General features: G+C 43.3%; 1 protein-coding gene across 5 annotated transcripts in view; it reads left to right on the top strand.

Annotated features, from left to right (window-relative positions):
- The window catches only part of tjp2b (tight junction protein 2b (zona occludens 2)), a 193172-nt gene that overhangs the window by 152405 nt on the left and 26492 nt on the right, over nucleotides 1–14275 (top strand). For all 5 annotated transcript variants that reach the window (XM_084360968.1, XM_084360967.1, XM_084360970.1 and 2 more), the window contains exons 15-18: nucleotides 7053–7148; nucleotides 7271–7350; nucleotides 8484–8694; nucleotides 8817–8917. In XM_084360968.1, coding sequence (XP_084217094.1) covers nucleotides 7053–7148; nucleotides 7271–7350; nucleotides 8484–8694; nucleotides 8817–8917 — 488 coding nt within the window. The remainder of the gene's footprint in view (nucleotides 1–7052; nucleotides 7149–7270; nucleotides 7351–8483; nucleotides 8695–8816; nucleotides 8918–14275) is intronic.

Genomic DNA, 14275 nt, shown 5'->3' with positions numbered 1-14275 from the left:
AGCTGGCTTTATTGATAGGTATAACTGGGTATCATCTGCGTAACAATGAAAGTTTATGGAGTGTTTCTGAATTATATTTCCTAGAGGGAGCATATATAAGGTGAATAGTATGGGTCCAGGCACGGAGCCTTGAGGAACACCATGACTAACCTTGGTATACAGGGATGACTCATCATTAACATGTACAAACTGAAATCGATCCGATAAATAGGACTTAAACCAGTTTAATGAGAGTCCTTTAATGCCAATTAAGTGTTCCAGTCTCTGTAGTAGAATGTGATGATCAATGGTATCAAATGCAGCACTAAGATCTAGTAAGACCAGGACAGAGACAAGTCCTTTGTCAGAAGCGATTAGGAGGTAATTTGTAACTTTCACCAGTGCCGTCTCTGTGCTATTATGTGTTCTAAAACCTGATTGAAAATCCTCATATAAACTATTGTTATGAAGAAAGTCACATAGCTGGTTGGCGACTGCTTTCTCAAGGATCTTGGAGAGGAAAGGGAGGTTGGATATAGGTCTATAGTTGGCTAAAGCTTCCGGATCAAGATTAGGCTTTTTAAGGAGCGGTCTAATTACAGCTAGTTTAAAGGACTGTGGTACGTATCCTGTTAATAGAGACACGTTGATCATTTCTAGTAGAGATGTGCTAATTAAAGGTAAAGGTAAACCATCGAAGTTGGTTGGTGGAGGTCAATGGGAGATAAGCAGTCTAAATATAAGTCAGAATTTACAACTGTTTCTGAGGTTCCTGTGTTTAAAGATACAATAGTGCCAGTTGAGGGCAAGCGATGATGGATTTTGTCTCTAATAGTTAAAATTTTATCATTAAAGAAGCTCATGAAGTCATTACTACTGAGCGTTGTAGGAATACATGGTTCAGTAGAGCTGTGACTTTCTGTCAGCCTGGCTACAGTGCTGAAAAGAAACCTGGTGTTGTTTTTGTTTTCCTCTATTAATGACGAGTAATAGCTTGCTCTGGCATTGCGGAGGGCCTTCCTATATATTTTAAGGCTATCTTTCCAGGCTAAGCAGGATTCTTCCAAATTAGTGGAACGCCATTTCCTTTCAAATTTCCGTGATGTTTGCTTCAATTTGCGGGTATCCGAGTTATACCAGGGTGCTAACCTCCTGTGCTTTATAGGTTTCTTTTTCAGAGGGGCAATAGAGTCCAGTGTTGTTCGCAATGAGCCTGCAGTGCTATCAACAAGATGATCAATATGTGAGGAACTGAGGTTAGCGGAGGAGTCCCCTATTATATTAAGACATGGCATTGAATTTAGTGCCAGCGGTATAATTTCCTTAAATTTAGCTTCAGCACTATCAGATAGACATCTAGTGAAGGAGTTTTTGCCTAATGGTGTGTAGTCCAGTAATAGAACTTCAAAAGTTATTAAGTGATGGTCTGATGAAAGAGGATTCTGTGGAGAAACTGTTAGATTTTCAATCTCGATACCATAAGCTAGAACAAGGTCAAGGGTGTGGTCAAAACAGTGAGTTGGTTTATGTACACACTGAGAGAAGCCAATAGAGTCTAATAATGTGATACATGCACTACTAAGGCTATCATTAACAACATCCACATGAATATTAAAATCACTTACAATAATTACTTTATCTGATTTGAGGACTAGACTTGATAAAAACTCAGAGAATTCAGATAAAAATTCTGAGTAAGGACCAGGGGCCTCATGTACTAAGACTTGCGTGGATTTCCTACTGAAACATGGCGTACGCTAGAATCCAGAAACTGTCGTACGCACAAAAAAAATCAGATGTATCAAAGTGTGCGTACGCATCGATCCAAGCACTTTCCCTTTGTCCATCCCAATCAACGTGGAATTGAGCGCACATGTAGAAGTGCTAAACTCCTCCCTGTCCACGCCCCCATTTAAATATGCAAATAAATTTAAATAGGGCCTGCACCGGGGATTCCCCTCTCTGCACCATCAGATCAGCGCAACTTCACCGAGTCTGAGCTCGAAACGCTATTAAATAAAGTCGAGACGCGAAGATCTGTATCATTTGGTAGCCTCTCGCCAGGAACAAACACAAAACAAAAGAAAAGAAAAAAAAGAAATGTGAGTCGTGTGTGTCGTCTCTGTACAGATTGTAAAGCCCTCTGAGGCAAACTGTGATTTGTGAATTTGGGCTATACAAATAAAATTTGATTTGATTTGATTTGAGTGGGAGCGTGTGTGTGAGGCAGTGAACGCTGTGGGGTCGGAGCAGCGCACACTCACTAAAATTAAAAATAAAAAATGGTCCGACGTGGAGGTGAAGCGGAGGATTTCTGCCCAATAACATGTGAAATAGATTTAGTTTCCTTCGTTCATGCACCACTTGATTGAATCACTATTACTTTTTTCAAAAGGAATAATATATATAAGTGCCAACGTTAGTGGGAAACAAACAGAAGGACAAAACAACTTCATTACAAGGATTGACGAGACGGATCACACTTATATTAATGACGTGGCCGTGGCTACTGCAGTGTGACATCTCCAACTTTACGCACGCGTTCAATGACACAAATCCTGAACACAAGGAGACAATAAAGGGCTTCTCAGATAGCTCTACCGCTCTATTTTCACCGGGGAAAAACAAATGCACATATTTGAATGCACGTGCCCAAATGGGCATTGTGCTGGTTTACATTCGGGGCGCAATTAAACGGATACATTATTCACTCTCCGAGAAGCCACCCATCGCGCACCGTGCCAGCCTCCAGCCTGTTACCAACCATGCTATTGGTAAGAATGAACGAGTCATGCGTTGAACCAGGCCACCTTGCCACGATGTTGGTGAGCTGCATTTGCGCATCACATATTATTTGAACATTAATTGAATGAAAATGTTTCCTGTTGACGAAAACAAATTCATCCTGTGATGGCGCTTTTATGTGTGCAGTCAATAGCTCCGATTACATTAGGGAAACCGGCTCTTGCTGCAAATTGCGCTTCAATGTTGGCCTGTTCAACAGTATTGTGTGGGACTTTGATGTACCAGGATGACATTCTTATGATCCCGTCCCACACAGCTGGCATGGCTCGGCTCAGAGTGGACTGGCACACTCCTGACCGGTCCGCCAGCTCCCTCTGGAAGGCTCCTGTTGCAGGAACCCCAGAGTGGTCAGCACCTGTGTGGGCACGGACAACCCCTGGCTTCTGGCTTTGTTTCGTTCTAGGGTCGGCCGAAGCTCTGCGCACAGCTCCAGTAACACTGGCCTCGGCAACCTAAAACGACTCATGAGCCAGTTGTCGTCATTTGCCAACAGATCTTCCCGTTCTCTAAACACCCTCTCACGTCCGATATTAACATTTGCGATGTCTTCTAACAAGGCCAAGGCTGCCGTTGTTAATGGCATTTTTTCATCACTTTGCGCATGTTTTTATGATTTATGATTTATGATCCATATGATTGCAAACACGTGTGTGTTTTAATTGTCCGTAAATGTGTCTCTGATGTGCACATTACTCTGAGGACAAATTGTTTTCACATAATTAACAGTTTCCCAGCATCACCTCAGAGTGTCGCCAAAGGAACAATAGCTGTAGAAACGTGCGTACGCCAGCCATGAAGCTGGCGTGGGGCACCGCACATTTCCACGGTCGTTTCACTTTTGATACATCTGAACGTTGGCGTGGAAAATGACGTACGCCACTTTTTTGTGCGTACGCAACATTGATACATGAGGCCCCAGGTACTCGATACACTACAACAAATAGAACTGGCTGTAAAGTTTTCCACGTTGGATGTGAAAGACTAAGAACAAGGCTTCCTTGGATGACACACAGTGTAGAACAGCTGATCCGAGCCAGGGACTGGGCACATAGCTCCGGGGATCCTGAGGCATACAGTAGAACCAGGGCTGCACTGAGGAAGGGCATCAATACTGCCAAACAACAACACAGGAGGCGTATTGAAGCCTGTTTCAACAACTCGACGAACTCCAGGCAGGTATGGGAGGGCATCAAGGCCATCACAGACTACAAGAGCAAGGCAACAGGAACATCTCCCTCAGCTGATGCCACCCTGGCTGAGGACTTAAACCACTTCTACGCCCGCTTTGACAGGGAAAACACAGACTCTGTGCTGCCCCCCCCTTCCTTCCTCTGACCCTGCTCCAGTCCTGAGCACTCATGAGGTGAGACGTGTTCTCCGCAGCATTAACATCAGGAAGGCAGCCGGGCCGGACGGCGTGCTGGGCCGGGTGCTGAAAGACTGTGCTGCGGAGTTAACGGATGTCTTCACCTCCATCTACAACATATCACTGTCTACATCATGGGTCCCCGCCTGCTTCAAGGCAGCCACCATTGTTCCCATCCCCAAGCAGTCAAATGTCACATGTCTGAACGACTACAGACCTGTGGCACTCACCCCCATTCCCGCCAAATGCCTTGAGAGACTGGTCATCAAACACATTAAAGGCGCAATACCACCAACACTTGATCCACACCAGTTTGCGTACAAACAGAACAGGTCGACTGAGGACGCTATTGCCATTGTGCTTCATTCACTACTGGAGCATCTTGAGCAGAAGAACACCTATGCGAGACTCCTCTTTGTCGACTTTAGCTCGGCCTTTAATACAATCCGGCCTCTCAAGCTCCAAGCTAAATTACACCATCTTGGACTAAACATCTCACTGTGCAACTGGATTGTGGACTTTCTCACAAACCAAACACAGAGTGTGAGAGTGGACAAGTACACTTCCTCCACCCTTTCAATCAACACCGGGGCCCCCCAAGGGTGTGTGCTCAGTCCTCTGCTCTACACCCTGTACACACATGACTGCTCTGCTTCTTCTCCCTCCAATCTCATTGTTAAATTCGCCGACGACACCACAGTGCTCGGACTCATCAACAACAATAATGAGACGGATTACAGGACTGAAGTGCAACATCTAACAGCATGGTGTGTGGGTAATAATCTCATACTGAACATCAAGAAGACCAAGGAGATTATTGTGGACCCCCGCAAAAAGAGACAAAACAGCCACCTTCCACTCTCTATCGGCAGCGAGGCGGTGGAGAGGGTGGCGCACTTCAAATTCCTGGGAGTGACCATCACTGAGGACCTGTCCTGGGGCATCAACACCGCCTCAGCAGTAGGAAAGGCCCAGCAACGGCTCTACTACCTGAGGCAACTGAAGAATGCCTGGATCCAGAAACAGCTGATGGTGAACTTCTACAACTGTGCCATCAGCAGTGTTCTGACGTACGGTTTCCTTGTGTGGTTCTCCAGCTGCACTAAGGCCGAACAGCAGGCACTCCATCGGGTGGTAAAAACAGCGGGGAAAATCATGGGGACCATTCTACCAGAGATCAGTACCATCTACACCTCCCGCTGTCTGAAGAGAGTACAAGAGTACAAGGAACAGCTGATAAACTTCATTGGTTGTTTCCTGACTCATTTCCTTTGGAGAGTTTATAACTACAGCTTTTAGTTTTGCTGATGTGACATGATATTTGTTACAGTACATTACTGCATTCATGGAAATGTTTAAAATAACTGAAAGCAGCCTCTCAAATCATAAAATTAGAGTGTATGGTGTGAACCCGTCTCTGTAGGAGCATCTTACTGTATTAATAATGCGTCCTTTAAATAGCAGGAAGACAGACTGCGCTCTCGACTTCAGACCAGCTTTTTCTTGGTCTAAGGTGCTGTTGCTTTCTGCTACCTCAAGATAGAAATCCACCATCAGTGCACACCTCATTTTAAGACCAACATGCCCCGCGACGCACAGGTCTATCTCTGATATTCGGGTTTAGACTCAGTCGGGCTCATTGTCGGGTCAGGCCTCTACGTCATGAGCAGTTCATGGGCAATTGATGAAAATTAAGCCCGTGCAGACCACTATCCCATTCTAAATCCATAGGCATTAATATGGAGTTGGTCCCCGCTTTGCACCTATAACAGCTTCCACTCTTCTGTCTGTGGGAATTTCTGCCCATTCATCCAGAAGAGCATCTGTGAGGTCAGACACTGATGTTGGACAAGAGGACCTGGCTCGCAATCTCTGTTCTAGTTCATCCCAAAGGTGTCTGATGGGGTTGAGGTCAGGGCTCTGTGTGGGCCAGTCAAGTTCGTCCACGCCAATGCTGGAACAGAAGAGGGACTTGGCAAAACTGTTCCCACAAAGTTGGATGCATAAAATTGTCCAAAATGTCTTGGTAAGCTGAAGCATTAAGATTTCCCTTCACTGGAACTAAGGGGCCTTGGCCAACCCCAGAAAAACAACCTCCTGGCATTCCCCAAACCCAGACATCATACCGGCAGATAGAGAAGCATGATTGGTCACTCCACAGAACACGTTTCCACTGCTCCACAGTTTCAGTGGCAGTGTGCTTGACATACTTCATCCCATACTTGGTATTGTGCTTGGTGATGTAAGGCTTGCATACAGCTGCTCGGCCATGGAAACCCATGCCATGAAGCTCCTGGCACACAGTGTTGGTGCTGATGTTAACGCCAGAGGTGGTTTGAAACTCTGCAGTTTTTGAGTCAGCAGAGCGTTGGTAACTTTTACGCACTGTGTGCCTCGGCACCCAGTGAACCCACTCTGTAACTTTATGTGGTCTGCCACTTCGTGGCTGAGTTGCTGTGGTTCCTAAACGCTTCCACTTTGCAATAATACCTCTTACAGTTGATCATGGAATATCTAGGAGGGAAGAAATTTCACAAACTGACTTGTTGCTACAGAAGCATCCTATTACAATACCACTAGGTGCTTGACTTTATAATCTTGTGGCAATGGGACTGAATGAAACACCTGAATTCAATGATTAAGAGGTGTGTCTCAATACTTTTGTCCATATATCGTATGTTCGCCAGTAAATCATAAGACATGTAAGTATGACATAATTTGTCCACCATAGAGAACTGTTAATTATAATTTCAATATATCAGCCAGATATATTGTTATATGATTTTTTCAAATCAAATATACGGTATATACATATTAGGGATCCAGAACTAGCTAACAATACGTATATCATGTAAATGTTATAAAGTGTGATCAGCCTTGTAACAACAGCGTGTCGTTGCAGCTGGTTTCCGGCGTCCTGTGGTGCTGTTCGGCTGTATCGCTGATGCTGCTAACGAGAAACTGGCCTCGGAGATGCCTGATCTGTTTGTTATTGCCAGTGAGTCTCTGCCAGTCTCTTTCTGTTTGTGTGTTTGTGTGTCAGAGTCTTCCTCTAAGTGAAAAGATGTCCTAGCATTGCCTCTAACTGTCGTTTCCATTGGTCCTGTGATTTTATATAAGAAACCGAGCCGAAAGACGCCGGCTCTGAGAAGTCTTCAGGAGTGGTTAGATTAAACACCATCAGGCAAATCATCGAGCAGGTACATGCACTCACACACACACACACACACACACACACACACACACACACACGCACACACAATATCAATCTATGTCATGTCCAACACATTAATTTTGGGAAAGAACTGTTATAGCGATCTGCATCCCTGTACCACATCCAACCCCCGATCTGTATTCAACTTGATGCTAAAGTTCAGGTCAAATTAATAGTTAATTAGTGAGGCACTTTTATCATCACTTTGAGATCAAGATTGCAAGATAGACTTGAAAACAAAGGACATATGCTGTGGTATCCAAGAGAGGAGAAAAAATAATGTACACATGCAGGAATGTAGTACTCGTAGTCAGCAGTTGGGAGTGGACAGGCCGAGGACCACCTGAAGTCCACAGTTATATTATGCCATAGTTGTTGAATGGACCCACTACTGTACCAGTCCTCTGCACCTTTCTGTAAAAATAGTCTCTAAGTAAAGACAGCATTTTTCTCACAGCAAATTATTCACTGGAATCACACGTGTGTCATACAATGCCAACTCACCCAGAATCAGTTCATGTCACAGATTTTCCTGACAAAATTCATGCTAAAACTTCAAATAGCAATTCTAGTTTACTATAATCTCTGCTGTTGACTTGCCTTGTTTGTCATGCTGGTGCCGTTTAACCTTCAGTGGTCTTGATGTTTACGAGAAATAATGTTTGTTAAAGGGTCTCTAAAACTGACACAACACAGGATTTTTAATGAACATAACTGTTTGTAAAAATTGAATTAAAAGATTTTCAGTCATTTGTGTTATTGCAAAAGTCAATCCATCAATCAGTCTTTATTTGTATAGCGTCAGTTCACAACAAAAGTCATCTCATGACACTTTCCACTGGAGGTTTTTGAAGGAAGCTCCCTGTTGTCATGTAATGTATGCTCTGAAGAAGCCTTCACACTGAAACACATCAGCAGATTTCGCAGGCCATTAGTTGTAGATAAAACTGTCAACACACAGAGGGACTCTTCCTTTTTTTCACCTAATTTTTGGATAAAATATACACATCACAGAATGATGACGACCTCTGCAATGGCAGCTGATTCTCAGCTCGTCTGTTGAGACATTTAGATCTTCATTAACAGTGTTCACCATTACTTTGTCCTCACACCACACAGGATAAGCACGCCCTGCTGGATGTGACACCCAAGGCAGTGGACACTCTGAACTACACTCAGTGGTACCCCATTGTCATCTTCTTCAATCCCGACAACAAGCACGGCATTAAGGCCTTGAGACAGAGGATCGCCCCCAACTCCAACCGCAGTGCCCCCAAACTCTATGAACAGGCCGTCAAACTGAGGAAGACCTGCTCTCACTTATTCACTGGTATACTCAGCACACAGACACACACATTCAGTCAGGTCTAATGCACAGTAGTACTGTTGTTCAGCTGTGTATCTGTTGTTGTTTGAGTCTGGTTGGTAAGGTTGGTTGGTTTTCTCATCCAGCCACCATTGATCTGAACTCGGCCAATGACGCCTGGTACGGCAGCGTCAAGGACTCCATCAGAGAGCAGCAGATGCAGGCTGTCTGGGTTTCTGACGGCAAGGTAACACACACACACACACACACACACACACACACACACACACACACACACAGACCTCTATGAAATGGGATACCCCTTTAAGAAACTCAAACCTCATCAGTTGTTGTTGGTGGCCTTAACGTAAACACAACCAGTTTGCACAGTTTGTCATTTGTCATTTATCTGAGTCTTCAGTTTGAATTGTGCCTCTCACAAAGTTAACCCTGCATTAACTACAGTTGTGGTCAAAAATGTACATTTACATACACTTGTAAAGAACATGTTCATCATGTCAGTCTTACGTTCCAACAATTTCTACAACTGTCATGTTTCTGTGATGAATGAGTGGAACACAAACTACTTTGTCACAAAAACATTCATGAAGTTTGGTTCAGTAATTAATTTATTATAGGTCTTCTGATAATGTGACCAAAAATATACATACAGTAACTTGAATGATTGATTTTGGTAATTATAGAAAGGTGTGTGAATCATATGTTCTTTGTAGCATCTTAACTTCTTCTGAGTGATTCTGATTGAAAACAGCTGGTGACTGGGCCCATTTTAATAGGACTTGTTTTACACAGCCATTAGACTCAGCCACAAACACTACAATGGGAAAGTCTAAGGAGCTCAGCATTGATCTGAAAGAGCACATTATTGATTTGAACAAGTCAGGAAAGTCACTCGGAGCCATTTCAATCAATCAATCAATCAAATTTTATTTGTATAGCACTTTACAATAGCCAGACGGTACCCAAAGTGCTTTACATCAAAACAATAAAATAATACATAAAAACAATACATTAAAAACACAGGAAAGTGCTACAGTGCTGCAAGAAAACACAAGAAAGTGCTACTAGTGCTGCAGGGTGTTAAAGGCCCTCCAAAAGTGCATAAAGTAAAAAACAGGCAAAATAAGTACACCTAAGAGCAGGACTACCCTAGTCAGAGTTAAATGCCAATCTAAAAAAGTGTGTCTTCAGCTTCGATTTAAAAAGGCTGAGGTCAGTAGTGGTGCGAATGTCAGGGGGCAGTCTGTTCCACAGCCTGGGAGCTGTGACAGCAAAAGAACATTCCCCCCACTGTTTAAGTCTTGACCTTGGGACCTCTAACAAGAGCTGGCCGGTAGAATGGAGGGCCCTGCCATGATCGCGGACAGTTAAAATCTCTGACAAGTAGGAGGGAGCCAGGCCATTAATGGCGTAAAAAACAAAAAATAAAAGTTTAAAATCAATTCTAAAACGAACTGGAAGCCAGTGGAGTGATGACAGCACAGGGGTAATGTGTTCACGCCTGGACGTGCCTGTTAAAAATCGGGCAGCAGCGTTCTGAACAAGTTGGAGACACGAGATTAAAGACTGGCTGAGGCCGACATAAAGTGCATTGCAATAGTCAAAGCAGTTACAGGTCCCAAGATCAACTGTACAAACAACTATTTATAAGTAGAAAGCTCATCGCACAGTTGTGTCACTGCCACGATCAGAAAACACAAACTATCTCCTGCTGCTGACAGAAAACTCTGCAATGTCTGCAAAGTCTGCAATGAATTAGAGGCTGCTGGAAGACAGGTGTCAGTGTCCACAGTCAGGTGTGTTTTACATCAACATGAGCTGAAAGGCTGCCGTGTTAGAAAGAAGCTCTTGATCCAGATGCAGCACCTTAAAGCTCGACTGAAGTTTGCTGCTGATCACATGGACAAAGAAAAAACCTTCTGGAGGAAAACTCTGTGGTCACATGAAACTAAAACTGAGCTGTTTGGTCACAATTAGCAGCAATATGTTTGAAGGAGAGAAGATGAGGCCTTTAACCCCAAGAACACCAGACCTACTGTCCAGCATGGTGCTGGTAGTGTTCTGCTGTGGGGTGGTTCTGCTGCCAGTGCATCTGCTGCTCTAAAGAAAGTAAATGGAATAATGAAGAAGGAAGATATAATTTATAATATTTATATAAAAAAATCATTATTTAACCAAACTTAAAGGAATAGTTCACTCTAGAATGAAATTCAGTCATTATTGATTCACCGTCATGCTGATGAGAAGTCTGGTGTAGTTTCTTATTCCTCAAAGTGCAGCTGGAGACCCGCGGGGGTACCCTCCTGCAGCAATAATCCATATAACGAGCGTCAATGTGCCCGAGACGAAAAGGTCCATAAAACTACACAAAAACGTTGTAATATTCCTCCATACTGCTCGTCCGCTGCAATCCAAGTGTCCTGAAGTGGCGACATCCAGAGTTTACTCGAAATGACGTCATTTAGTACATTTTTCTAGCCCAAACAGTCACTATACTACATTTGCCTGGAGGCACACTCACGCTTGCACGCGAGTCTCCCTCACAGCGGTTTGCACTACGGAAGCCAGACAAGATCAACGAGAACTCACGATAGATATACACCGGTACTTACAACCATCTGTGAGTTTCAAAGTTTCAAATCACCTTGCAGGCAGATCCCTCTTGTGTTTGTGTGTTGCTCGGTCGCTCACAGCAGGATGTAAATACCGGTGTGTATCTATTGCGAGTTCTATTGATCTTGTCCGGCGCGGCTTCCATAATGCAAGCGGGTGCAAGGGAGACTCGCGTGCATGTGGAAGCGTGCCTCCAGGCAAATATAGCATAGTGACTGTTTAGGCTGTAAAAATGTACTAAATGACGTTGTTTCGAGTAAACTCTGGATGTCGCCACTTCAAGACACTTGGATTGCAGCGGACGAGTAGTATGGAGGAATATTACAAAGTTTTTGTGTAGTTTTATGGACCTTTTCGTCTTGGGCGCCATTTACGCCTGTTATATGGATTATTGCTGCAGGAGGGTGCCCCCGCAGGTCTCCAGCTGCACTTTGAGGAATAAGAAACTACACTGAATTTCTCATCAGCATGAGGGTGAGTTGATAATGACTGAATTTCGTTTTAGAGTGAACTATTCCTTTAATGAATGTTTTTTTTTTGCCCCCAAATAAGGTTTTAAATGCTGGATTAAGGCTCAATCCAGAGAGCCATGATGTGACCGCATCAGCTCATCTACCAGAGCACTGGAACAAATACAAATAAAGTATAATGTCTAATCTTATTTTATCAAATAACCACACCTTTCTTGGGAATCCCGTACATTAGTGTGATATCCTTCTCTTCCATACCGACTAGAAATCCATCTGCAGCCGCACCAAATCAGTTAAAAGTGTCTTGAAACTCAACTGTGCGATTAGCTGATGTTTTCCACTTTGGTTGTGATAAAGCACATCCTAAAACTAGCACCCTGAAACAAAAGCTGGTAGCTAATATTCACTATGTCTCTTTGGGTGACCAAGTAACAGTGCGGCCAATTCTGAGACCAGAACGAGGTCTCTAGACCAATCTGGAGCTCTGTGACACTAACAAACATACAGACACACACATTGTGTTTCTCTGTCAGTGATATGTATAGCAGAGCATCTTTTAAATTGTACTGATGGGTGTTTCTGTTACTTTGTCCACCATGTTAAAATAACAGAAGCCCAACTCTGTATAATGCAATTCAATTCAAAAGCAACACAAACTATATCTGCCACAAGCAAGTCTCACACATCAACCGTGAGACTCACACAACTGAGCATCTTCACACGGTCACAAACTAATCCTCATATGTCACACGGTGAGAACATGGACCTATAACTAGGGTGACAATCATAAATTGCAAATTTTTTCCCCTCTAATATATTTCCTCACTTGCTGTTTGCCGTACTTGAGACCCAATTCTGCCTCTGATTGGCTTACCCAGATATGAACCCTGACCAATCATCAGTCCTCATGCCTAAATCTAACCAACCCAACAAACGCAATGTGTACCAACCAATCAGAGGCAGAGTAGGGCGGGTCATGCCGTCACATCTCAGGAGGAGAAAACAAACTTCAGTCGACAGGCTGCAAACATTCAAAAAATATTGTGATCTGAATAATGACGTCTGTTAGCTGAAGCAGAAGGTCAAACGGTAGGTAACCATCTTATTCTGATATGAATTATGATAATATCTGCTACTACACAGAAGAACAGTATAATCAAACCGTTAAGACATTTAACAGATTATCAATAATCCACTTCACCTTCAGAAGACTGTATGCAAACTTCAGCAACATCAAGGAACACTGAAGTCAGTTTACACAAACGTTCAACTAGGCCTGGGCGATAAACCGAAAATTTACCGATACCGAAATTTACGACGATAACCAACGTCATTTTGCCCATGTCGGTATATTCGGTGTGTAAAAAAAAAAAAAAAAGTAGTTTTTGTCTTGTTTGGCTGTGTGTGTAGGTAGGCTACCGGTATATTCATGTGTAACTGTTGCCAAAATGCAACCTCGACTTATTTTGTGAACGAACACGAGTCAAACCTTTGTGTAAAAGCATAATTACGACGAAAAAGCCACTTTTAAGATTCACCGTAGTTTCGTTTCCAGGTCAAACTCATTTACAATGGAGGTGCACAGGTCAACTTTTCTGTAGCATCAAAATCGCTATTTTTAAAACACTAAGAAGACTCGACACAACATGAAACTTTGCTCGTAGTATCACCAGGGTCTCAACACATGAACACGAGCATTGAGAACATCGTTTGTGGACACAAAGTTTGCTAAAAAGAAGGTTTTTGAACAGCTCACGTTAGCTTTAGCCGTCCTGCCAGTCGAGATGCGTCGATCCCCGATCCCCGATGTAACATGGAGCTTTCTCCTTCATGTTACGCCGCACTCGGGGATCGACTGATCGATTGTTTACAAGTGGGGGGGGGGGGATTTTGTACTTATCGTTCATTTATCGTTATCGAGGTGAGTTGCTCAATATATCGTGATATTGATTTGAGGCCATATCGCCCAGCCCTACGTTCAACATAACTGTCATATCTGAAGCTTGGATCAACCCTGATAAAGGCAGAAACTTTGAATCAGACGGATATGAATTCAGTTATATAAACATAAAAAATAAGAGTGGAGGAGGAGTGGTTATGAATGTAGACAAACACCGGGATTATATAGTGTTAGAATGTACGACAACTTATTAGAGAGTAACAACTGAAATCTGCATAGAGAAAAACTAAAATATAATAATTAGTTGTATATACAGGGCACCAGGGTCTAGTATTGAATCTTTCAGGGGCTGGATGGAGGAAATGTTTTCAAAAATAAGTCAGAAAGTACTTTTCATTTGTGGGGATTTCAATACAGCGAGCAGACTATTAATTAATGATATCAGTGACCTTCTACCAGTTTCTACAGTCTGACATTAAAGGCTCGGTAGGCAGCAATCCTAGAAAAAAGATGATCGTTGAGTCTACACAGGTCTCATCTCCTCAGCTCTGACCAGAGCTCCTCCAGACAAGCACGGGCAGCTGATGCAAGCGCTTCATAC

Source organism: Pagrus pagrus (genome assembly GCF_965226575.1).
Source record: "Pagrus pagrus genome assembly, chromosome: 8".
In the NCBI taxonomy this organism is placed as follows: Eukaryota; Metazoa; Chordata; class Actinopteri; order Spariformes; family Sparidae; genus Pagrus; species Pagrus pagrus.
The sequence above is the reverse complement of the archived record's forward strand: the minus strand, read 5'-3'. Positions and strand labels throughout refer to the sequence as shown.